Source organism: Podarcis filfolensis (assembly GCF_964270895.1).
Source record: "Podarcis filfolensis genome assembly, chromosome: 7".
In the NCBI taxonomy this organism is placed as follows: Eukaryota; Metazoa; Chordata; class Lepidosauria; order Squamata; family Lacertidae; genus Podarcis; species Podarcis filfolensis.
The window spans coordinates 1073426-1096880 of NC_139603.1; the positions used below are offsets into that span (position 1 = coordinate 1073426).

The 23455-nt window shown below is 43.8% G+C and overlaps 1 protein-coding gene across 4 annotated transcripts in view; it reads left to right on the forward strand.

Moving 5' to 3' along the window:
• ADCY2 (adenylate cyclase 2) overlaps positions 1–23455 on the forward strand; it is a 121283-nt gene that overhangs the window by 67477 nt on the left and 30351 nt on the right. For all 4 annotated transcript variants that reach the window (XM_083624288.1, XM_083624289.1, XM_083624290.1 and 1 more), the window contains 10 exons: positions 915–1073; positions 2217–2349; positions 4955–5131; positions 5885–5928; positions 9276–9356; positions 11961–12030; positions 14017–14114; positions 16002–16086; positions 22052–22189; positions 23109–23231. In XM_083624288.1, coding sequence (XP_083480414.1) covers positions 915–1073; positions 2217–2349; positions 4955–5131; positions 5885–5928; positions 9276–9356; positions 11961–12030; positions 14017–14114; positions 16002–16086; positions 22052–22189; positions 23109–23231 — 1108 coding nt within the window. The remainder of the gene's footprint in view (positions 1–914; positions 1074–2216; positions 2350–4954; positions 5132–5884; positions 5929–9275; positions 9357–11960; positions 12031–14016; positions 14115–16001; positions 16087–22051; positions 22190–23108; positions 23232–23455) is intronic.

A 23455-nucleotide genomic window follows, 5' to 3' on the forward strand; every position in this document is an offset into this window, starting at 1 on the left:
AGGCCTCTTTTAATTTCGTGGCTGCTGTCACCATCTGCAGTGATCATGGAGCCCAAGAAAGTAAAATCTCTCACTGCCTCCATTTCTTCCCCTTCTATTTGCCAGGAGGTGATGGGTCCAGTGGCCATGATCTTCGTTTTTTTGATGTTGAGCTTCAGACCATATTTTGCGCTCTCCTCTTTCACCCTCAATAAAAGGTTCTTTTATTCCTCCTCACTTTCTGCCATCAAGGTTGTGTCATCTGCATATCTGAGGTTGTTGATATTTCTTCCAGCAATCCAGGGATTGCTTACTGACAACTAAACCCCCTTTTCATGAGTAGACCAATGACTCTGGGTCCACAGCTCTACTGTGTTGTCACTCTTTGGCCTGAACCCAAAGACTTGGGCGCCAGCACTCAAAGGCTGGAGGATGGCTTCACCTGCTCCTCTGACCATTCCAGGGGTTCCTTGTCAGGTATTAACGCAAAGGGCCCCTCAAAGAGGATCTTCAACACTGTATTTAGCTGGCCTTGACTGCTCCTCAAGGTCCTTGGCCTGTGGGGTGTTTGGTTTGTCCTCCCAAGGACTCAGCATCTGATTCCAGATCAGGCTAGGTATGACAACTGCCAGTTCATCTCAAAAAATAAAAGGCACGTTCCGATTTTATTTAGAATCAGTTCTTTGTAAATAATACTTGTGAGCTTGAATTGAATTTGTGGCCATTTTTTTAGCTTGTTTACTTTTATATTGATGTTAACATGGCTGTGCTTTAACCAGCAAATATCTTAGTTATAAAAGTATAAGTACCACTTTTTAATTAAGACATGAACAGTAGCACATGAAAAAGTCATTGTGTGGTAATGGTAGCACCGTGCGCTTTTTTCAAAGTCCAGAAAATAACAGCTGCGATTGATAATAATTTCTCATCAATAGGAAGGTCAGAGATGCAACTGGAGTTGATATTAATATGCGAGTAGGAGTGCACTCTGGGAATGTCCTTTGTGGCGTGATTGGACTACAGAAATGGCAGTATGATGTATGGTCACATGATGTTACACTAGCCAATCACATGGAAGCCGGAGGAGTTCCTGGGTAAGACTAGTCTCTATTTAAGATGGGTGTGGATACATTTTCCCAAATAAATTGGTGCCTACAAGGTCACCCAAAACGCCTACTGTGCAGTTAAGAGGGTCCTGTAGTCCTCAGCCAAGGGGATGGCCTTGCCTCGCCCACTGGAATGTTCTATATTTAAATAGGCCTGATTACCTTTAATAAACATTGGATGTGATCCCACCAAAGTTAAGTCCTTTTAAGCCATGTGTTTAACTCTGCAATTGAAAGTAGTAGGCCTGCAGGTGTGGCTAGATTGTGCCCACTCCCCTATTAAAATTCATGCATTTTACCCTGTTTATTTGCTCTGATCCTGAGCAAACAGAGATTTTTCCCTTTTACTGAAATGCAATAGTCTTGGAAGGCACACAATACTGTTCAACTGCTGAGCATATAGGTTTGGCTCCCATAAGTTGATGAGAAAGCAGACCCCCTAGAAACCAAATAGAAGCTGCTCTGATCTATCTTGAGGAAGAGAAACATTTAAGTGGGTAGGGAACAGCTCCATACCTTTCAAATGTATTAGTTGAATGGAGAAGCCACTTGCCTTGGGGCTTCTTGTGTTCCTTGGATCCTTTTCACCTACAAGGGATAACTTGATTGGAACAAATGAGAATGTTAAAGACTGGCTGTTTTTCTGGAGCTCAATTGAATGATGGGCCTAGTTCTCACTGAGGTGGCCATCTGGAATCAGGGTTTTACTGTTCTGTTCTACAGGTTCAAGTGACTGAATCCACTCCACATAAAAAGTCTAGAGAAGGATGGTGGAAGAGGTTCTAATGTAGTCCTTGGACATGCTCGTATTCTGTGTACAGATGTATTTCTCTATTTTTGAATGCAGGAATCATGTGAGCTCCTGCTGAAGTTTGAAATAATACAGACAAGTTTAGGCTGACTACGTCAGTGTGAATGAGGGCAGAGTTTGCATTTGTTTTTGTGCACAGCAATCCAGTTTCGTTGCCTGCAAATATATATATGTTCATTTACAATGTGTTGTTTAGTTCACAAGTATTTCATTTTGTATAGCTTTTGGGAATATTTCCCAATAGTAAAAAAAAAGAAAAAAAGCAGTGTTACATTCTTAATGTTGTATAATGGTCATTTTAAAATAAACCATAATTTCAGCCGTGTTCACATTACTTCAGTCACCTTGGCCCACTTGAATGGAGCTTACCAAGTGGAGGATGGGAATGGAGATGCAAGGGACCCGTATCTCAAGGAGCATAAGGTGAAAACCTACTTCATTATCAACCCCAAGGTTAGTAATGTTTCATTTGTTTTCTCCACATTGTATTTGAAACTGCTATAAGCAGACAAGAGCCATGATTTTGCTTCTGTGGCTTCTAGGGTTTACATTGGGCTCGTTCAGACATGAAAATGAGTTTAGGCAATCATAGTTAAGTACAACCACAGTTTAGGGTTTGGGGCTAATCTGTGCCTGATCTAAAAGTGGAAGCTTTTGCTTTCTTCTTCTGGCACAGCCATAAGATGGGGGCGGGGGGGGAGTGCACCAGGTGGGGGCTTACTGCTGCTTGCCTTCACAGCTCTGCTTCACAGCTGTCCAGACCTGGCTTGGCCAGTGGGGCAGAGCCACAGCGGCCACCTCTTGGTAGGTATGTCATGCCTGCTTCCCAGAAGAGGGAAGTCGAGATGACTGGGAGGAGGGGTGACCCATCTGAGGTGAACCCCCCCACCAAAGCCTCGCTTACCAGGGTTGTGTTGCTGCAGTGGCTTCCGACGAGATATAGCGAGATCTTGCAGAAATTTTGTGCGATCTTGCTGGAAGCCATCACTTAAGGGGACGGGGGATGTGCATGGGGGGGACCACCCACTGGATTTCACCTCCTGAGGTGGCTGCTTCAGTCTGCCTCGTGGGCGGGCCGGCGTAGACAGGGAGACAGGTGCAGCACAGGTGCAGTGGTGCGAGCCCTGCAGTGGCTCACCTCCTCCCGGCAGCAGCAGTGGCATCCCTGCCGAGAAGCTGCTGTTGTGGCTCCATCCCATCAGGTGAACCACTTCTGGATTGTGCTTTGTCAGGACAATAAGTAAAGCAACACTGAGCATTCACTTACCTAGATCTTTATGTTACGTGGCTGCGTGGTATTGTCGTCTTCCTGAGGATCTTGGTTTGTTTGATTTTAAGGAACAAGTCCCTTGCCCTTATTTATCTGTCCACAACGCTAGCTATAATCTCAAAAGTCAGGAGGCGGCTAAATAAGATTTTCAGTAGTTTGTGTTTTATTGCTCTCCGCGGCTTCACCCCATGATGAGCAAAATAATAATAATAATAATAATAATAATAATAATAATAATAATAATAATAATAATAATATTTTATTTATATCCCGCCCTCCCCAACCAAAGCCGGGCTCAGGGCGGCTAACAACAATAAAACAGTACAAAAGTACAGCACAAACAACACTCTAAAACCATTCATTATAAAATTAATTCAAATCAAGCCACTGGCAACCATTGGGCCAGAGCTCCCTGAAGATTGCCGAGGGAGGGAGTCAGGCTGTGCCCTGGCCAAAGGCCTGGTGGAACAGCTCTGTCTTGCAGGCCCTGCGGAAAGATGTCAAGTCCCGCAGGGCCCTAGTCTCTTGTGACAGAGTGTTCCACCAGATCGGAGCCACAGCCGAAAAAGCCCTGGCTCTAGTTGAGGCCAGCCTAACTGCTCTGTGGCCTGGGACCTTCAAGATGTTTTTATTTGAAGACTGTAAGTTTCTCTGTGGGGCATACCAGGAGAGGCGGCCCTGTAGGTACGAGGGTCCTAGGCCGTATAGGGCTTTAAAGGTTAAAACCAGCAGCTTAAACCTGATCCTGTACTCCACCGGGAGCCAGTGCAGCTGGTATAGCACCGGGTGAATGTGATCTCGCAGCGAAGACCCCATAAGGAGTCTCGCTGCAGCATTCTGCACCCGCTGGAGTTTCTGGGTCAGTCTCAAGGGCAGCCCCACGTAGAGCGAGTTACAATAATCCAGTCTGGAGGTGACCGTCGCGTGGATCACAGTGGCTAGGTCAGGGCGAGTGAGGTAAGGAGCCAACTGTTTAGCTTGGCAGAGATGGAAAAATGCCGCCTTTGTTATAGCTGCAATCTGCGCCTCCATGGAAAGGGAGGTGTCGAAGATTACACCCAGACTCTTAACGGACGGTGCTGGCACTAATTGCGCCCCCGCAAGAGATGGGAGTTGCCCCCCCAATCCCATATCGTCCCGTCCCAGCCACAGGACCTCCGTCTTCGAAGGATTTAACTTCAACCGGCTCCCACGTAACCATCCAGCCACAGCTTCCAGACATCTGGTCAGTGTGTCTGGGGCCGAGTCAGGATGGCCATCCATCAACAGATGTTGGGTGTCATCGGCATACTGATGGCAACCCAGCCCAAAACTCCGGACAAGCTGGGCGAGGGGGCGCATAAAGATGTTGAAAAGCATCGGGGAGAGTATCGCACCCTGAGGTACTCCACACACCAAGGAGTGGCGCGATGACAATTCCCCCCCCAAGCGCCACCCTCCGTCCCCGACCAGAGAGAAACGAGCGCAGCCATTGAAGGACTGTGCCCTGGATCCCCACGTCGGCAAGGCGGTGGTCCAGGAGTTCGTGATCGACCATGTCGAAAGCTGCTGACAGATCTAGAAGAATCAGCAGCCCCGACCCACCTCGATCCAGCTGTCTACGAAGATCATCTGTTAGGGCAACCAGAGCCGTCTCAGTCCCATAACCAGCGCGGAAGCCGGACTGGAATGGATCGAGAGCCGATGTTTCATCCAAAACTAGAATAAATTGGTCAAAATAGGAAACAATAGAAATCGTGCAAGCTTTATGCTATCTGTACCTCTTGGGTTTATTTATTCCCTAACCAGGAAGAAAAACGAAGTCCGCAGCATCATTTCCGACCCCGGAATACTCTAGATGGAGCTAAAATGAGAGCATCTGTTCGTATGACCCGGTACTTGGAGTCATGGGGAGCAGCCAAGCCATTTGCTCACTTGCACCATCGGGACAGCATGATTACAGAAAATGGCAAGATCAGCACCATGGTATGAGTTTTCTGCATCATTATATATCAGCGCTAGCACAGTGGAGGAGAGGGAAAACTATGCCCTTCCCTCCTCTCCAGATTTCTCTCCTTCCCCCACCCCCAGACAACAACTCAGTTCTCAGATTTGAGACTGGCAACCAGCCCTGAACCAGAGCCCTTTAGCACTGTGCAGTGTAGGAAAGGGGAGATAAGGGAAATGGACAAACTCCACCAGCCTCCATAGAGTGCTACAAGACTCTGAAGCCCTGGAATTAGGAGATTCCAGGGTGGGACACTTCTGAAGACCAGCTGGGAAAATAAACTAGGGACTGGTGTTGCTTTCATGGCTGTCAGGCTGGCTTCCTGCAAGTGTCTGACTGAGAAAGAGGATTCTGATCGGCCTGTGTTCTGCTCTGTCAGAGCTTGGCCTGTATTAATATGATCCTGAAATCATTAGTCTCTCATGCTTAATTTAGTTGGGTGTGTTGCCGCCGTTTGGCTTGCACCACTCAGGCTACACACATTGACCAGGGAGTAAGTCATATTCAGCTCAGTAGGACTTTACTTATGAGTTGACATACAAGGAATTGCACTGATGCAATTCTGGCCCATTAAAATTAATAAGGATTTTATCATATACTTCACTGGGATTTTTGAGCTGGAGAAAATGTTCTCTGACACAACATTTGCGTTACAATACAACCTTATATAACTGAGAATCAAGAATTTTTTTTATAATACTATGTGGACATTTTCTCTCAATTTCTCTTAGGACATGCCTATGGGTCAGTATAATTTCCAGCGTTGTAGAGAAAGGTATGTGTTGATTTTTCAGACATTGATTCTATGAGAAAAATGCATTACAGTGGTATCTCGGGTTAAGTACTTAATTCGTTCTGGAGGTCCGTTCTTAACCTGAAACTGTTCTTAACCTGAAGCACCACTTTAGCTAATGGGGCCTCGCCGCCGCTGCACAATTTCTGTTCTCATCCTGAAGCAAAGTTCTCAACCCGAGGTACTATTTCTGGGTTAGCGGAGTCTGTAACCTGAAGCATATATAACCTGAAGCGTATGTAACCCGAGGTACTACTGTACTCTCTTTAACCAGCAATTTTAATCTATATAAGCATTCACTTTGTTAGCTAGGGTAATTTTGAACAGCAGTTAGGATTAAGCTGAAATAATATAATTCTGCTACAATTTGACTCAGCCAAGCTGATGCTACAGTACATTTGCTCTTTTGTATTGGCCTGGATTTGTTGAAGTACTTACAGTATTGGAGGGTGACTTAAGCATTTTGTTGCTGCTGCAGTCCTGATTAGAACTGGACCCCCACCCCCCACCCCCCACCCCTGCAAACGCTGGCTATTCACAATGGGAGGGGAGTTCCCAATAAAAGCTTTCCTTCCATTATGAATAACAAGCATGGAAGGAAGTCTAGTTTGGGGACCTTGGTGAGGACAAAGCCCCCCTTTCCTATTCAGTGGTCTTGATCTGCCCCACCATTGAGGGGAAACTCCACTATACAATGTCAAGTCATATGACAGATGCCATGTCTAATTCATCCCTGAGACTTGAAATCAGCCGACTGCTTAGTAATTGTAAGAATGCCATTTCTGGGCTGGGATAGTCTGGCCACAGGACTTCATGCCCTAGTAACCTCACAGTTAGATTTCTGTAATGCGCTCTACATAGGGCAACCTTTGAAGGTGGTCTGGGAACTTCAGCTAGTGCAGAGTTCTGTTGGATGTTACCTGGTAAAGGGACCCCTGACCATTAGGTCCAGTTGTGGATGACTCTGAGGTTGCAGCGCTCATCTCGCTCTATTGGCCGAGGGAGCCGGTGTACAGCTTCCAGGTCATGTGGCCAGCATGACTAAGCTGCTTCTGGCAAACCAGAGCAGCGCACGGAAACGCCGTTTACCTTCCCACCGGAGTGGTACCTATTGATCTACTTGCACTTTAACGTGCTTTCGAACTGCTAGGTTGGCAGGAGCAGGGACCAAGCAACAGGAGCTCACCCCATCGAGGGGATTCGAACCACCGACCTTCTGATTGGCAAGTCCTAGACCCACAGCGCCACCCGCGTCCCTGTTACCTGGTACACCCACATAAAACCAACTGCCTGGGATCTGTTCTGACATCCTATGTGCTACTTCTCATGATGTCATTATATAAAGCCATAACTGACTTGGGACCCACTTGCTTGAGGACATGTCCCTCCCAGTGCCAGCCAGCCCAGGCCTTTCCTGTGGCCTGATGGGTGGCAACGCAGGAGAAGGCTTTCTCTGCAGTGATGTCACAACTGTGAAATTCCTTTCTCCTGGAGTCATGGATGGCCGTTATGTTATTGGGTTTCCAGTTCCAGGTAAAAACTCACTTGCTTAGCCAGGCATTTGGAGATACACGATGGTTCAAAGTCTTACTGTGGTTGCTGGTTGCTCAAACTCTTATGGTCTGACTCAGTGTAGGGCAGCTTCCTGTGTTCCAATTGTTAATATCTTATTTAACTTGTTAATGTTTTATTGGACATGGTAATTGTTTAAAATATTATTTGTGGGTCCCTCCAGGCATCGTTTATTGTCCATTCCTGAAGATTTGTGCTCATTTATGCATGATCTTACTTTCAATAATGTTTGCACCTGCAAAAGTTTTGGGGCAGACATTTTGCTCTGTTTCCAATCATTTCGTGTCCCATAGCTTCCTGCTGAAATTCTGTAACTTTTCATACCACAAGGGCTCTGGGGGATGGGTTGGTACCACTTTTGTCACACTATACTGCTTTTCCAGATGGCAATAATGTAGCTTTAGAGAACAACTAATAAGACTGAGTTATATATGGTGCTCCACTATAAATCCAACCACTAATGTACTATTATTGTACCAATGCAGAATACACTTGCAAAAAAATTCAGTCTGGTAGGACCCCATATACCACCTTGAAATCTGGAATGGATGAAGAGCAGTCAAAGCTCAATAAATAGATAAAAATGTTTGTGACCTACTGTGATAGCTCGTGTATGCTCTTCGCAATAAGCACCTCTGCTCATTCAGAGATATTTACAGTTCTTTATTTTACATATGTACAGGCAGCACATTGCAATCATGCATCTGAATCCTCCAGTTCAGATTCTGGGAGTGGCTTTTGCCAGCTTCTCCTCCAACAGAAAAGGCGAGGAAGTTTCCTGTGACGCCTCTCGCCCGTCCTCTTTAACTCTCTCCTCTCCTGGGCAGACGGAATAGGCACCGCCTCACCATCAGTACCAGAACTTCCTGTGCGTGCTGGGGCTCTGCTTCTGCATCTAAGAGCTTTTCCGCCTCCTGGCTCTCTCCCCCTTCCCCATCCGTCACTTCCTGTCTACCTCCCTCTGAATGTTCCTCCTCCTCCCCGGCATTCTCTGGCAGCCCCATGACACCTGCCTGCCAGGTGACTTGCATACCACCCTCTTTTGTAGTTTCAGGCAAGACAGAAAAGCAGAAGAGTTATTCTCTTAGTGAGCTACCTACCACATGTAGCTGTGAACTATGTTCAGCTTGGTGGGTGCTCTGAGTTGGGTCAGAAAGGAAGGCTCTCCTCTTAGGGCTTTTAGGCTACCTTGGGCTTGTGAAAGGAAGAATATGCCCATGCAGGCATATAGTCAGAGACTTCAGGTGGTGCAGATAAACTTGGTTCGTTCATTCAGAGGCTTCATCGTGAAGAGTGAGGAGATAAAATAAGCCATTTCTTGCAAACTTCTAAATGTCACGATACCACAGAATCACATAAGGTAACTGGTCAAGTTTATAGGTAACAAAATGTGTAACTTTACCAGTCCACTTGAGGGCAACTATATCAGACCCAGTTATTCTAAGAGAATTCCTAAATTCTAGTTTCCTGCAGTTTTGGGACGACCTGAAGTCAAACTGTTGGTTATGTTGTTCTAAAGTCATCTCAGCAACAAGTCAACTTCATATTGCAAAACGAATGGCTGATGTTAAATGCAGGTCCAAATATGGCAAGTTGTGTAGACTCTGTTTTATATACTGCTGCAGGAAAACAGGAATACAAAGAGCTGGCTTCCTTTTTGTTCTCTGTTCTCTTTGTTCTCTCTAATCGTTGCCATGCCTTATTTGGGTATTTTCCCCAAGGCTACTAACTCCTATTTGCCCTTTTGTCCTCCACAGAACAAAATCTCAGAAGAAGAAGTTTGAAGAAGAACTGAATGAAAGGATGATTCGAGCAATTGATGGAATAAACGCTCAAAAGTATGTTTGCACACAAGGTTGCCCTGATACTGATACCACCAGTAGCGCTCTGTGCAGTGGTGTAGCTGAGGCACTGCTGCTCTCCTGGCTTCCGAAAACAGCATGTCACTGGGGCTAACCAATGTGGGGAGGGGCAAGGCACCGAGACCTTGGCACTGTGCAAGCACACAGAAACACAGAAGGGATAACAAGGGCCATCTAGTCCAACCCCCTGCAAAAACTTGCCCAATGTGACCCTGAGAAGAATTGTCTCATGTTCTGCCAACATAATGGCAAGAGTGCCTCATTGGCTGTGCCACTCCGCACTGAGCTCCCTTCACCCTGTCCTTCCCCCACCCCTCTCTCTGGTAAGTCCAGTGATTCACTGTGTTTGGAAGTCAGGAGTTCAAAGGACCAAAACACTCCATTGCTGAATTTCCTATAGATGAGGAATAAGTATTTTAGTAACCTGGGGTGTCTGGTTTATTGGAAGCAAATGAGAACTGAGCAAAGACTATGCTAAATGACTCAGAGACCTATTTAGAACACCATATGAGATGAGGCTCTTTGGTCCTCTTCATTGTTGGGGAATGTGCTGTAGGTTGTGGTGGTGGTGGTTGTTTTTACTTTATTAAAAGAATTTCATTTACTGAAAACAAAGTGATGAAAGAAAAAAATTGAGAGAGAGAGAAAATTATCAAAAATGCAAGAAAAATCATTCCAACTTGGACCAGTTAATATTCTGATATTTTACCAAAGGTATCTATTGTTTGGCTCAACATAAGAATGTGGCTTCAAAATAAACAAAAGAATATCATCTGCAGATAAAACCAATTTATATTCAACTGAATTGTGAACTGCCCTGTAATAGCACAAGCCGGGGGGGGGGCGGTTTCTAAGGTGAATGTAGACGCTCTTGCCCAATTCCTCGGGACAGTGGAAAAGTAGCAGACTTTTGCCATTCACTTTAACTCTAGATGTAGGCGAGTCATACAATATTTTAATCCATTTTATAAAACACAAAGGAAAACGAAATTTAGTTAGAGCTACCTCTGTACGCAGGTGGCGCTGTGGTCTAAACACGCTGTGGCTTGCCGATCAGAAGGTCGGCGGTTTGAATCCCCTCGATGGGGTGAGCTCCTGTTGCTCGGTCCCTGCTCCTGCCAACCTAGCAGTTCGAAAGCATGCCAGTGCAAGTAGATAAATAGGTACCGCTCCGGCGGGAAGGTAAATGGTGCTTCCATGTGCTGCTCTGGTTCGCCAGAAGTGGCTTAGTCAAGCTGTCTGCGGACAAACGCCAGCTCCCTTGGCCAGTAAAGTGAGATGAGCGCCGCAACCCCAGAGTCGTCCGCGACTGGACCTAACAGTCAGGAGTTCCTTTACCTTTACCTTTACCTCTGTTTATAAATTTTGTCAAAAGCCTTTTTAGCATCTAGTCATAAAATTAGAAATTGGTCTTTATTTTTGTTTAAATCTACCAAATTTATCACTTCTCTAATATTATCTGCTGCTTGTCTTGTTTTATAAAACTGGTCTGGTCATTCTTAATAACAGATACTATCACTTGCTGGATTCTGTTTGCTAAGGTTGCTGATACATATGCAAACGTTTTTTATTTATGTGCATTGTTTTGCATGCTTAAGCCTCAGCTACTTAAACTGAATTTAAGTGTGAAATTTGATCTGCAGTTGTTCCTCTTGCCTTCTGGTTCAGTGGACTGCCTAGAGCATGTGTAGCAGAGCTCCAGAATCCTCACTGGCTGTTTATAATTTGGGGACATAATTCAAGGTCTGGGTTTGACCTATAATTGCTTAAATGAGTTGAATGTCAAGAAGCTGCTCTCTCAAATATTATTTTGGGACCAGATCAACTAAGAGCACCAACACATGATCATATAGTGTTGTTTACTCAGAAGGTTTGAAATCAGAAGGTCTCATTGCCAGTATGGACCGTGGCTATTTGATGCGCCAGTGCCAGAGGAAGAGAAAAAACTTAAACATGTAGCAGAGATTCCCAAAAATAGACCAGAGGCAATTGTACTTCATCCAGCAGAGCTTTACTTGCTACTGAAGGCAAATAAACATAATGGTCACAGATCCAGTACATTCAGGCTTGGCACAGTCCATAAAAATCCAGTTGCAGCACTTACAAAACTTATAAACCTATAGCAAGACACTTAACACTAGGCATACTATGTACAGAATACCACACCAAAAGGAAGAGAGATAGAAAGTGAAACCCAGGCTCCTTCTGGTCTATATTTATAGTCAGCATGACCTTAATTGGAAGAGATAAGAGAACCAGTTCAAACCAGCTTCCCAGAAGGTATAACCCAAACAATCATGAAGCTTCTTTCATACAGAGAAGCTTCCAGTAGCTTCCAGAACCTTCTTGAATTAATCAGAATAGGAAAAATCTCTACACATCAGATCAATACTTTCTGCACTAAGAAACGCAAACGCCCTATATTAAAAATTGAAATTGGTTGTATTCCCTCACAGGGCTATAGTTTCTTTTCTCAGGCTTCCCTGTGCCTCTTACTTAAACTTTTCAGAAAAATATAATAAGCAAATAATTATCCAGCTTTATGTGTAATATTCTGTATGTTCTTTCTTCCTCTTCTAGGCAGTGGCTTAAGTCTGAGGATATTCAAAGGATATCATTGCTCTTCTATAACAAAGAACTGGAAAAAGAAGTAAGTAACACTTAGCATAGAAGGGACGCGGGTGGCGCTGTGGGTTAAACCACAGAGCCTAGGACTTGCCGATTGGAAGGTCGGTGGTTTGAATCCCCGGGACGGGGTGAGCTCCCGTTGCTCGGTCCCAGCTCCTGCCAACCTAGCAGTTCAAAAGCACGTCAAAGTGCAAGTAGATAGAGGTACCGCTCCGGCAGGAAGGTAAACGACGTTTCCATGCGCTGCTCTGGTTTCGGCAGAAGCGGCTTAGTCATGCTGGCCACATGACCCGGAAGCTGTACGGCGGCTCCCTTGGCCAATAAAGCGAGATGAGCTCCGCAACCCCAGAGTCGGTCACGACTGGACCTAATGGTCAGGGGTCCCTTTACCTTTACCTTTAACACTTAGCATACAATATCAGGGTTCTGTGTTCATTTTGTAAAAGCAAGTCATGGCACTAGTTGTTTCTAGTTACATGGGGGTCCTCTTACCTGAAAAATGTGTGGCCCTGTTGGTGTCTAACTTGAGGTAGACCGGTTTTTCTCACCGGTTCTTCTATTTAATCTCCTTCCTGACATGGAGCAAAATTGGATTCCTTCTGGTAATGTAAATGATGTGCCTGTTCTCCAGATTGCAGCCTTTCAGCTCTTCCTGCAAAGCACTGTAAATTTCATAGAAGTGGTGTCTCACTGACCAGAGAACTTGAACTTTGTTGGTTTTGAGTTCTTCCACTGCTGTGTTTTATATATGCTTGTCCACCAGGCCTAACAAATCAGAGCATTTGGTCCAAACGAGAGAGTCGTCCTTCCTTTCTCTTTTTGCTCTGAATGTTTTCAGTGCTACCACACAATGGTTATCTCCTGCTCTGTCTTCCACATTTCTGGTTCAATTATGTCAGCTTATTCTAAGGCTAGAAGTGGGCTGTTTGGGGATTTCTGGGTCAAGTTGGTTTTGCCCATTTTCCATTGCAGGGAGAAAGGGAAACATTCCATGATAAACATGTTATCCCAGTAGGCCTTGCCACAATCAACTGGGAAGCTCCCCACTAAAATGCAGCATAAGGGAGCATCAGGTGCAGTTCGATAGGACTTGTGCAAGAGAACTTATTGGTGGTTTGTTTCCTATAATTATAGTTAAAGGACCCCTGACCATTAGGTCCAGTCGTGACCGACTCTGGGGTTGCGGCGCTCATCTTGCTTTACTGGCCAAGGGAGCCGGCGTATAGCTTCTGAGTCATGTGGCCAGCATGACTAAGCCGCTTCTGGCTTACCAGAGCAGCACACAGAAACGCCGTTTACCTTCCCGCCAGAGCGGTACCTATTGATCTACTTGCACTTTGACGTGCTTTCGAACTGCTAGGTTGGCAGGAGCAGGGACCGAACAACGGGAGCTCACCCCGTCGTGGGGATTCGAACCACCGACCTTCTGATCGGCAAGTCCTAGGCTTTGTGGTTTAACCCACAGTGCCACCCGCGTCCCTATAATTATAGTTACGTACCCCAAATAGTTGCAGTTTTTGAGCCCCTTGTTTATGCAAAACATTTTTTAAACAAATGGTCAAGAGACGCACAACTGTTAGTGGCAGTGCCTCCTCTTGCTGTTTTCTTTCTGGAAAACCATTGAAGAGGTACAATATAACAATATAAAATCTGTGATGGATCAGTCCAAGAGTCCATCTAGTTTGGTGCCCCCTGACCAAAGAGATGCTTCCAGGAAGCCTATCAGCTGGGCATGAAAGCAAGACCCATTTCCCATAATTGGTCCCTCTGCCACTAGCGGGCAGAGGTGCATCGCCATGGTACATGGAGGTTCTGTTTAGCTACTATAGCTAAGAGCAGCTGATAAACCTGCTCTCCGTGATTTTTTCCAGTTCTTTTCTTTAAAGTCTTTGAGTTAATGGTCAGCTCAGGAAGCATAAGCCTGTGCTCTAGTAACTGAGTTAATTTTACCAACTGTTTTAAAATTATGTTAGGTTTTTTTTGTAATCTCTTTCTAATTTTGTTTTAGTATAGAGCAACAACGCTTCCTGCATTCAAGTACTATGTGACCTGTGCTTGTCTTATATTCTTCTGCATTTTTCTTGTGCAGATCCTAGTACTACCCAAGTAAGTAAGAAATTTGCACAGCTCTTTGTTTATCTCCATTCATGTTGTTGTCACCCTTTTCAGTTCTGGGAAGGTTGTGCCATTAATCCCAAATGCAATAAGGGACTGGCTGAATAAATAAATAAATAAATAAATAAATAAATAAATAAATAAATAAAGGCATGTAATTCTGCTTCTATTTCTGCCTGGTTTTGCCCTCCTACATCTTTCTGACCCATCAGTGCCCATTGGGACAGAGCTACAGAGCTGGTCTTCCAACACTGGTATTGCTGCAGCATATCTGGATGGGACTGGGATGGGACACTGTGTTGTGACACACAGACAAATGACTGGTTTCTGGGAAAGAGCCTCTGGGTGGGAGCAGTTCAAGTCATACAAAACTGCTCAAAAGCCTTCTGCAATGCAAACCACTGTTGAATTTCATGCATTTATAAATAGGAAACTTTCAGAATATTGGGATGGGAGCAGTAGAACAGTATGTACAGTACACTTGAATTTCCAAAAAAGCAAACCACTTGTACCATCGATTGTCAGGAAGCAATTGACAAAAAAAAAAAAAAGAAAGAAAGAAAGAAGAAGAAGTTCAAAAAACCCACTCTTGTTTATAAGGGCTTTCTTTCTCCTGCACCTGGTAAAAGAAAAGGGAGGGCTGCCATGGATTTTTATATTCAAAAGATGTTTTAACAATGAAGCTCTTATGCAGTCCAAGCCTCTGCACTGACTGAAATCTGTTGAAAGCTTCATGAATGTACAAAAAAAAAAGAACACCCAACCCCACAGAGTGAAAGATACTGAAATTATCAAACTCAAGTCAAAGCTCTTGAAGATAAAAATTAGCTCCCTGCAGGAATCTGTCAATGAACATCTTTCCCATACATATATTGAAATCTTAAAAACAGGGATAGACAGAAGGTGCCATTGGTTAATGACAGACTAGTTTGTAGTAGCCTACTTAATACCGCCTTGTTTCTGGGATTCTTGCAAAGAATGCTGGACTGCTTAGCTAGCTCCAATTTTGGGAGTCCCTGGGCAATACACTAGCATTGGCCCCTCAGATCTATTTTGTTCCTACCCATGTAAAAAAAGAAAACGACAGCAGCCTTGAGAAGGTACATTGCGTTTCTCCAAACCCAGTACATAAGCACATCTAGTCTTAAAGCATGTTTGTTTTGGCAAAAGGGCTTCCAGGAAAGATTGCTGCCACATGGAATGAGAGGTGTTGCCTGGAAGGAGTAAACGTCCTTGCTGCTCACATGTTGGATAGATCATAGTCCATGTCAGAATCCACATGGGTACTCTAATAGGAAAGTTTGCAGGAGGGGTTAGTGGTGGGCCTCCAGCATTCTGACTCTCATCTGTGGCTAAATGGAGATCGATGATAGATACAATTTTTAGCTTGCTTTTCGGGGCAAATGCCCATGCAAATCAGCTTGCAATCAAAAACAAACAAAGATGAAAAGAGCAGGAATATAAAAGTTGATGTTATTCAGCAAGCCACTTCTTAGTTCCTCAACAAGTGCAAATATTCATTTAGATTACTTATACCTAAAACTAATCTAACCTACAATTGTTAAAAGATCCATTCCTTAGTATTCACTCTTGTTTTGAAAATTTAAAACATACCAGAATGTACCATTGGGATTTCAATACAACCAAAGTAGACCAATCAAGACTGAATTCATTCTGCCTATTCTTTAAGATACAATAATATATGATGCATTTTCTTTTTTCCTTTTAAGCAATTTTCAAAGGAGGCAGACCCACATGGCTGTTGCAGTCACATTAAGTGACTGCAAACGTGCTTGAACAATCCATCAACCAGAATTCCTTCTGTGTCTTATATTTGTACATTGGTTTCTCTAACAGGCCTTTCTTCCTGTCTTGTAGAAAGTCTGCCCTTGGGATCTCCTTTGGAGCTGCCTTCCTTGTGCTCTCCTTCATTCTTTTTATCTGTTTTGCTGGACAGCTTTTGGTAGGTATTAAGAGAATGCCCTAGCAACACAATTCGTTCTGCATAAGCAATGAGGCCTTAACACCCATGCAATACAGCCAAGGTTACTTTCCCTTCCTGTTAGTTGTCTGGGTGAGAAATAAACCTTTTGAGAACTTCCTTTCTTGGAGTTAATTTGCTTAACACTTTTCTCAATGATGTGAAATGCAGAAGCTTTTTCATATAGGCATTGCTATGTACTGACCTTTACTGGAGATGAAAAACTGAGAGACTTGCATTGTAGCTTGGCTGACCTGTCATAGCCAATGACTTTTGCTGACAAGCATGAATAATTTTTAATTAAGTCCCCTCCCCCCAAAAAATATGTGTAACCAATCAAGAATTTAAACTAATATACAACATCCTGAGATAAAAGGTTCTAAACCCCGCACATCTCAGGTCACAAGTGGCTCTTGAAATTGAACAGTTTACTGTGTGGGATGGAGGGGATGCTGTTTCAGGACCAAACTGCACAGTTCTGCTCTGGAGTGCAGGTTTCTACCCCCACACAAATGGACAGCACGGGGCCTCCAGTTCAGTTTGGGATTATAGCATGGAAGGGTAAGGGGACTTGTTTACAGTTCAAGTTGCAAGTAGGAGGCCCCTAATACAGCTTGAGTCTTCACTCACTACAGTAAGGGCCCATCCACACAGCTGTTTGTCCTGTGATTTCTAGCCTTTTGTATCTATCTATTATCACGGGTCCAGTAGGGTTTTTTCCTTGTCCCATTCCCTTTCCTAGGAAAATGCGCTGTTTCCTGCTGAATCAGGACAAACATTAGTCTACAGAAAACTGAAAGAAATATTTGTCCCTCTTCTAATCCTAAAATAGATCTTGAAGGGGAATAAGCATGCTTTCCTGGGAGCTGTGTTTGGGGCAATCTGCTCTTCCCTCCTTTCCTTCTCCCCCCCCCATCACCTACAGAATAATTTCTCTGGTTGCAGTGCACTTCCAGTTTTCTCTGAGTGCTTAATTTTTTATTACTCTTCCCTGTTTAGCGCTAATAAAAACTGTGGTCAAATGATACATGTGCAAAATGTGTGTGTTCCTGCTCATTTTCTTTGATTTGTTGTGATGATTCCAATCACAGCTTTATTTTCTGTCTTTAAAAATAAGTGTTAATTAATAGGTATTGGAAGGGTCGCAGCTCCTTTTGTATATGTCAAATGATGGTTTGATTCTCTGGTTTTCTGATTCTCTGACTCTCTGCCACAGGTGGGGGTAGCTGAAGGTGAAAACAACACGAAAAGCAGACTATTGGTTATACGAAGAATGAAGGGGAAAACACTGGGTTTTGGGGGTCTTTCCCAAGTAAAATCCAAGGCAAAAATCACAAGTGGGAACACCCAGCCCTGGACCAAACTGAAAATGGCACGAAGAGTTCTGGATTTAAGGGGAAACATGGCTGGGCCCTAAGCGTGCGTAGAAATTGTACTCAAGGCCAGAACTACACAGTTAAGGCCACATATAGTTATGCACTGAGAAAAAGAAGTCTAAAGTCTTTATGGGAACACAGAACTTGTTCTACCGGATCCTGACCCCAGGAGTTCCATTGCAGCACAACCACCACCACTGGTAACTCGGCTTATCAAAACTTTGGGTCAGCGTTCTCAGGACAATGAATCAAAATGAAGAAACTGCTTTAAGGAGATCCAGGCTCTGAATGATGCTCTTTGTTACTTATCCCAGCAAGAGGAAAATGAGATTGTCTTGCAGTTGCAGGGAATCCAGTTAACACTGACCAGATATAGGTATCACCGGGTGCTGACTACATTGCAGTAACATACTTTGTCTCCTGTTTTCCCCAAATGTTTCAGAAGAAGAGAGCAGCTGAAGAAGCCTGCATCTCAGCTAGGAAGAAGAACTTGACTGGGGGTTTAGTAGGGATTTGAGACTTTGGGGCTTTGGACAACTAGGTCAACGTCCCTCATTGTTAGTGGCATTATATCCTAGCCTGCTCTCAAGCATTTTACTTGCACTTTTGTGCATCTGTTTGGAGCTTGAAGCTGGCAAGTCAGTGCACCTACTTGCAAATGCAAATGGATGGATTTGTCCCTTGTGGAGTGCACTTGCACCACAAGTAGGTAAAGAGCACCCAGGAACAAATGAGAAAGAGAAAAGACAAAATCAGATCAAATGAAGCCATGATGGAGGTGCTGCAGCGGAGGCTGCTCTCAAACTGTGCTAGACAAAAAGTGCCTTAAGACAAAAGTTGTGCTCAGAATGAAAGGATGGCTTTTGATTGTTTTCTTTCTCTGAAGAGGTAATTACATTACTGCAAAGGTGCTTTGTGTTCCTCCCTCTAAGGAACATACACATTTCCTTCCTGTACAGTCATCATCATATTATTACAAAAAGGAGATATTTTAAGGGAGGCCTGGCATTTTTTATATTAATTCCAGTCTCCTTTGCAGCTGCCTGTCTTCTGCTTTCAGTAATACTTTTTATCTGTTTTGCTGAATAGCTCAGTAGGTGCTGGGAGCATGTTGCTTTTCTTAGAACCTCAATTCCAGTAATGAGGCCATAATATCTCAACATTATTGAAGACCACCTTATAAAGAAAAGTTCCTTCAGCATAATATCCTTCTTCGTAGCTTGGGTAAGGAAACAGATCGCTGAGGACTTTCTTCCCTGGAGTTAATTTACTTTTACTTACCAACCTGTGGTGATTTCTAGAGTTCACATCACTCAGTGTTGTCAAGACTGCAAACAATTTCTTTCTCGCCATTGTGTTTTCTGTTAAATGAAACTATCTTACTAGCTGGACAGTTTTTCCAAAGCGACTTGGTTTTTGATGTATAGGAGAAAAAAAGCAAAAAGGGTATGTGACCTGATGTGTCCCTGATTGTGACGTAACAGATGGATGCCAAATATCTCTTGAGCTTGAAATGTACAGATAGTTTTCAGGTCAGAGCTGTTCCTACTCCAAGTAATGCCAAATAAAAGAACAGGAGGAACCTGGAAAAAATAAAGCATTCATTCTAGTGAAAGGCACAAAGATCACCCCCCCCCCTTTCTTAATGCAGTACCTTTATTGAATGGTGCAGCTCTCTTCAAACATAAACCTTTTTGGTTAAAAGTAGCTTTTATCAATGCTGATAAAAGGTTCCATGAAAGTGTTTAGGTAAGTGGTGTTAGTGTAATAAAACTGGTATGTAGACATTTAGGGTATGTTGTTAAAGCAGCCATGCTACCGAAGGCAGAGATTTATTTCATATGCTTTTCAATGTCTTAACAATGTGGAGCATTGTTGGGTGGAATATCAAACATTTTCAGGGATGGACCCTTGAAATAGTTCAGTGTAAGGTGTGGCAGACATCATGAGCCAGACATCCTGGAGAGCCAGATATCCTGGAGAGTGAAGTCAAATGGGCCTTAGAAAGCACTGCAAATAACAAGGCCAGTGGAAGTGATGATATTCCAGCTGAACTATTTAAAATTTTAAAAGATGATGCTGTTAAGGTGCTACACTCAATATGCCAGCAAGTTTGGAAAACTCAGCAGTGGCCAGAGGACTGGAGAAGATCAGTCTATACCCCAATTCCAAAGAAGGGCAGTGCCAAAGAATGCTCCAACTACCGCACAATTTCACACGCTAGCAAGGTTATGCTTAAAATTCTACAAGGTAGGCTCAAGCAGTATGTGGACCGAGAACTCCCAGAAGTGCAAGCTGGATTTAGAAGAGGCAGAGGAACCAGAGACCAAATTGCAAACATGCGCTGGATTATGGAGAAAGCTAGAGAGTTCCAGAAAGACATCTACTTCTGCTTCATTGACTATGCAAAAGCCTTTGACTGTGTTGACCACAGCAAACTATGGCAAGTTCTTAAAGAAATGGGAGTGCCTGATCACCTCATCTGTCTCCTGAGAAATCTCTACGTGGGACAAGAAGCTACAGTTAGAACTGGATATGAACAACTGATTGGTTCAAAATTGGGAAAGGAGTACGTCAAGGCTGTATATTGTCTCCCTGCTTATTTAACTTATATGCAGAATTCATCATGCGAAAGGCTGGGCTGGATGAATCCCTAGCCGGAATTAAGATTGCCGGAAGAAATATCAACAACCTCAGATATGCAGATGACACAACCTTGATGGCAGAAAGTGAGGAGGAATAAAAGAACCTTTTATTGAGGGTGAAAGAGGAGAGTGCAAAATATGGTCTGAAGCTCAATATAAAAAAACCGAAGATCATGGCCACTGGTCCCATCACCTCCTGGCAAATAGAAGGGGAAGAAATGGAGGCAGTGAGAGATTTTACTTTCTTGGGCTCCATGATCACTGCAGATGGTGACAACAGCCACGAAATTAAAAGAGGCCTGCTTCTTGGGAGAAAAGCAATGACAAACCTAGACAGCATCTTAAAAAGTAGAGACATCACCTTGCCAACAAAGGTCTGTATAGTAAAAGCTATGGTTTTCCCAGTAGTGATGTATGGAAGTGAGAGCTGGACCATAAAGAAGGCTGATCGCCGAATAATTGATGCTTTTGAATTATGGTGCTGGAGGAGACTCTTGAGAGTCCCATGGACTGCAAGAAGATGAAACCTATTCTTCATTCTGAAGGAAATCAGCCCTGAGTGCTCACTGGAAGGACAGATCATGAAGCTGAGGCTCCAATACTTTGGCCACCTCATGAGAAGAGAAGACTCCCTGGAAAAGACCCTGGTGTTGGGAAAGATGGAGGGCACAAGGAGAAAGGGACGACAGAGGACAAGATGGTTGGATAGTGTTCTCAAAGCTACCAGCATGAGTCTGACCAAACTGCGGGAGGCAGTGGAAGACAGAAGTGCCTGGCGTGCTCTGGTCCAGGGGGTCACGAAGAGTCGGACACAACTAAACGACTAAACAACAACAAGGTGTGGCAGAAAGACCCGGACAAAACTTTTGGTGCTACTCATGTGCCCTGTGACAAACGGAAGAAAACGTGGAACAAGCCAAAGGGTGGATAGGCCCTCTGTCACATGTTCAGTTGCCTTTAGTTCGTTGCTTTTTAAATAAAAGTTAAAGGGATGGAGAGAAATGTCCCCCATGGGAATTTTGCAATGTGTGTTCATGGCAAGTAATCTAAGCAGAAACTGAGAGAGAATAAAATTAAGTAGGTTATGGATAAATGGCTGATGCTCCTTCTGGGCTGATCATGTCATAATAATTGTAGTTTATTTTAGCAGTTTTTAAATTTAATTGTAGCTCAGTTTTACTTGCGTGAAAGTGGAAAGCAGTTATGGTAACTTCAGTTTTAAATGTTTTTATAGAATCCGTTCACATGTATCTGAAATAAAAGTGCTCAAGACTGAGATGTTGATAGTGGGGACTTTTGTAGTACAGAAAGCTTTTAGGGTTTAATTTTTTTATGATGTCATACTCTTCCCAGGGAGGTCTGCCTGGTTAGATTTATTGTAGTCCTTACAAGGCAAATGAAATAACTTTTCATGCTGCTTGGCTTTAGGGCTCTGTGAGTCGAATGGTTTTTAATACTGCGTTTATCATTCTGCTATTAATGTTTAGTATTGTTAATGGGTTTTTAACGTGTCTGGATCCTTTCTTTAATATACTGCAAATTTTAAAATTATGCTATACTTGCTAGCTACTCTGGTGTCTCTGCATTTGCCAAAAAATGAAATAAGAACTGTCTGATCCCCGGATCCTACGTAAGACTCAGTTGATCAGTGACCTTTGCGCTTAATTCCCTTTTTATCTACTGTTGTGGTTAGCCAGTCATTTCCTACCTTACAGCTCCAATAAGTTGCAATTCAGTGCACATTTTAATCCACTCAAGAACAATTCATCAATGTGTTTGAGCAATGCTTGAGACTCTCTCCTCAGCTGCTCTCTGGGCATCGCCTGCATGTTCTTGCCGTTTAAAATTGTGAGAATTCTTGTTTGAAGCTAACGTGGAAGAAACAGATTATTCATAGAGATGCATTTTCCTGTATTCCGTGTACAGCAGTGCAACAAGAAAGTCTCGGCCTCACTGATGTGGATCTTGAAGTCCTCCGGAGTCATCGCAAACCACCCCTGGCCACGTATCCTGCTCACTTTGATAACAACAGCTATAATATTAACAATGGCTGTATTCAATATGGTAAGTTGAACGGGATTTTGTTTCCATTGCTATTTTTCTATCTTTCTGACGTGTTTCTGTGATGCTTGTTACATGCAGCAGTTGCACTCGGGTTTGGGGTTGACTCAACCTGCCCCCAAAGTTGCACACTCTGGTTAGCCTTGCTCCTGGTGTCCACACATACGGTGATAACATCTGCAAGGAAAGAGCTGTACATGCAGAGCCCTCTCTGTGCAGATGTTTGCAGTGGGGCCAGGGCTTATCAAAGAGCCCGGTGTTGGGGCTGGCTTGTTGACAGAGCTCCACTTGTGGATTGATGCAACTTTGGGGTCAGATCACCTGAACAGAGCTAATATAAATAAAGAAATGGGGCAAAGCCAGTGTCTGAGGAAACAAAGGAGTTGAAGAAAGGAGGCGCTGAGGAAGAAATAGGCCTAGAGAAAAATCTTACAAGGGTCTATACACCATTGGCAAGAAGTAACTAGACCAGCAAGGGAGATTTGAGAACTGTGGACCATAGCCTGGGTGGCAAAGTGGGTATATGGTTGCTAGGTCAATGATCTTGACCTCAACTAGTCTGCTGTACCTTTGACAATTTCCAGAGGGGTACCGTGTCACTCTCGTTGCATAAAAACCAACAAGAGTTCTGCGGCACCCTAAAGACTATAAATTTATTATGGTATCAGCTTTTATGGACTACCACCCACCTCGTCAGATACAACAAATCTTTCTTGCTAAGCACTGTTGCACATTTCAGGTCTCCAGAACCTGAAGGTTCATAGTCCTGGGCCAAAGCAAGATAGACTGAGGTAGTTGTTGTCCCACCCCCATGGGGGCATTAAAGGCTGTTTGAAGATGAATTATTGTCCCTTTTGCCTCTAAAGGTGGTAGGTTCATGTCTCGTTTTTCCAGATCCTAAGAGATTTCATGTTTGTTCTAGTTTTTCTTGGACGATGATGGTGTGCTTGAATTCCTCTCCATGCTAAATACATCAAATGCAAGTTCTCTGAATGCAAGCAGTCATATCCTCTCATATATGCAAAACAACTATTTTTTCCTTCCAGTAAGTTCATATTATATTTCTTATTTGTATAAGCTTGTTCCGGTACCGTCAATAGAGCCAGAAAGACTAAGGTCCACTTTGGAGGCACCTCTTAACGTTCCCTCTATAGTTGCTACTGCTATGCAAAGGTTTTCATTCCAAGGAAATGTCACACCTTCGCAGGAGCTGTTAGACATTCTAGCAAAGGGCTTTGGGGAAAGAAGTTCTGCTGGGTTCACTGGGAC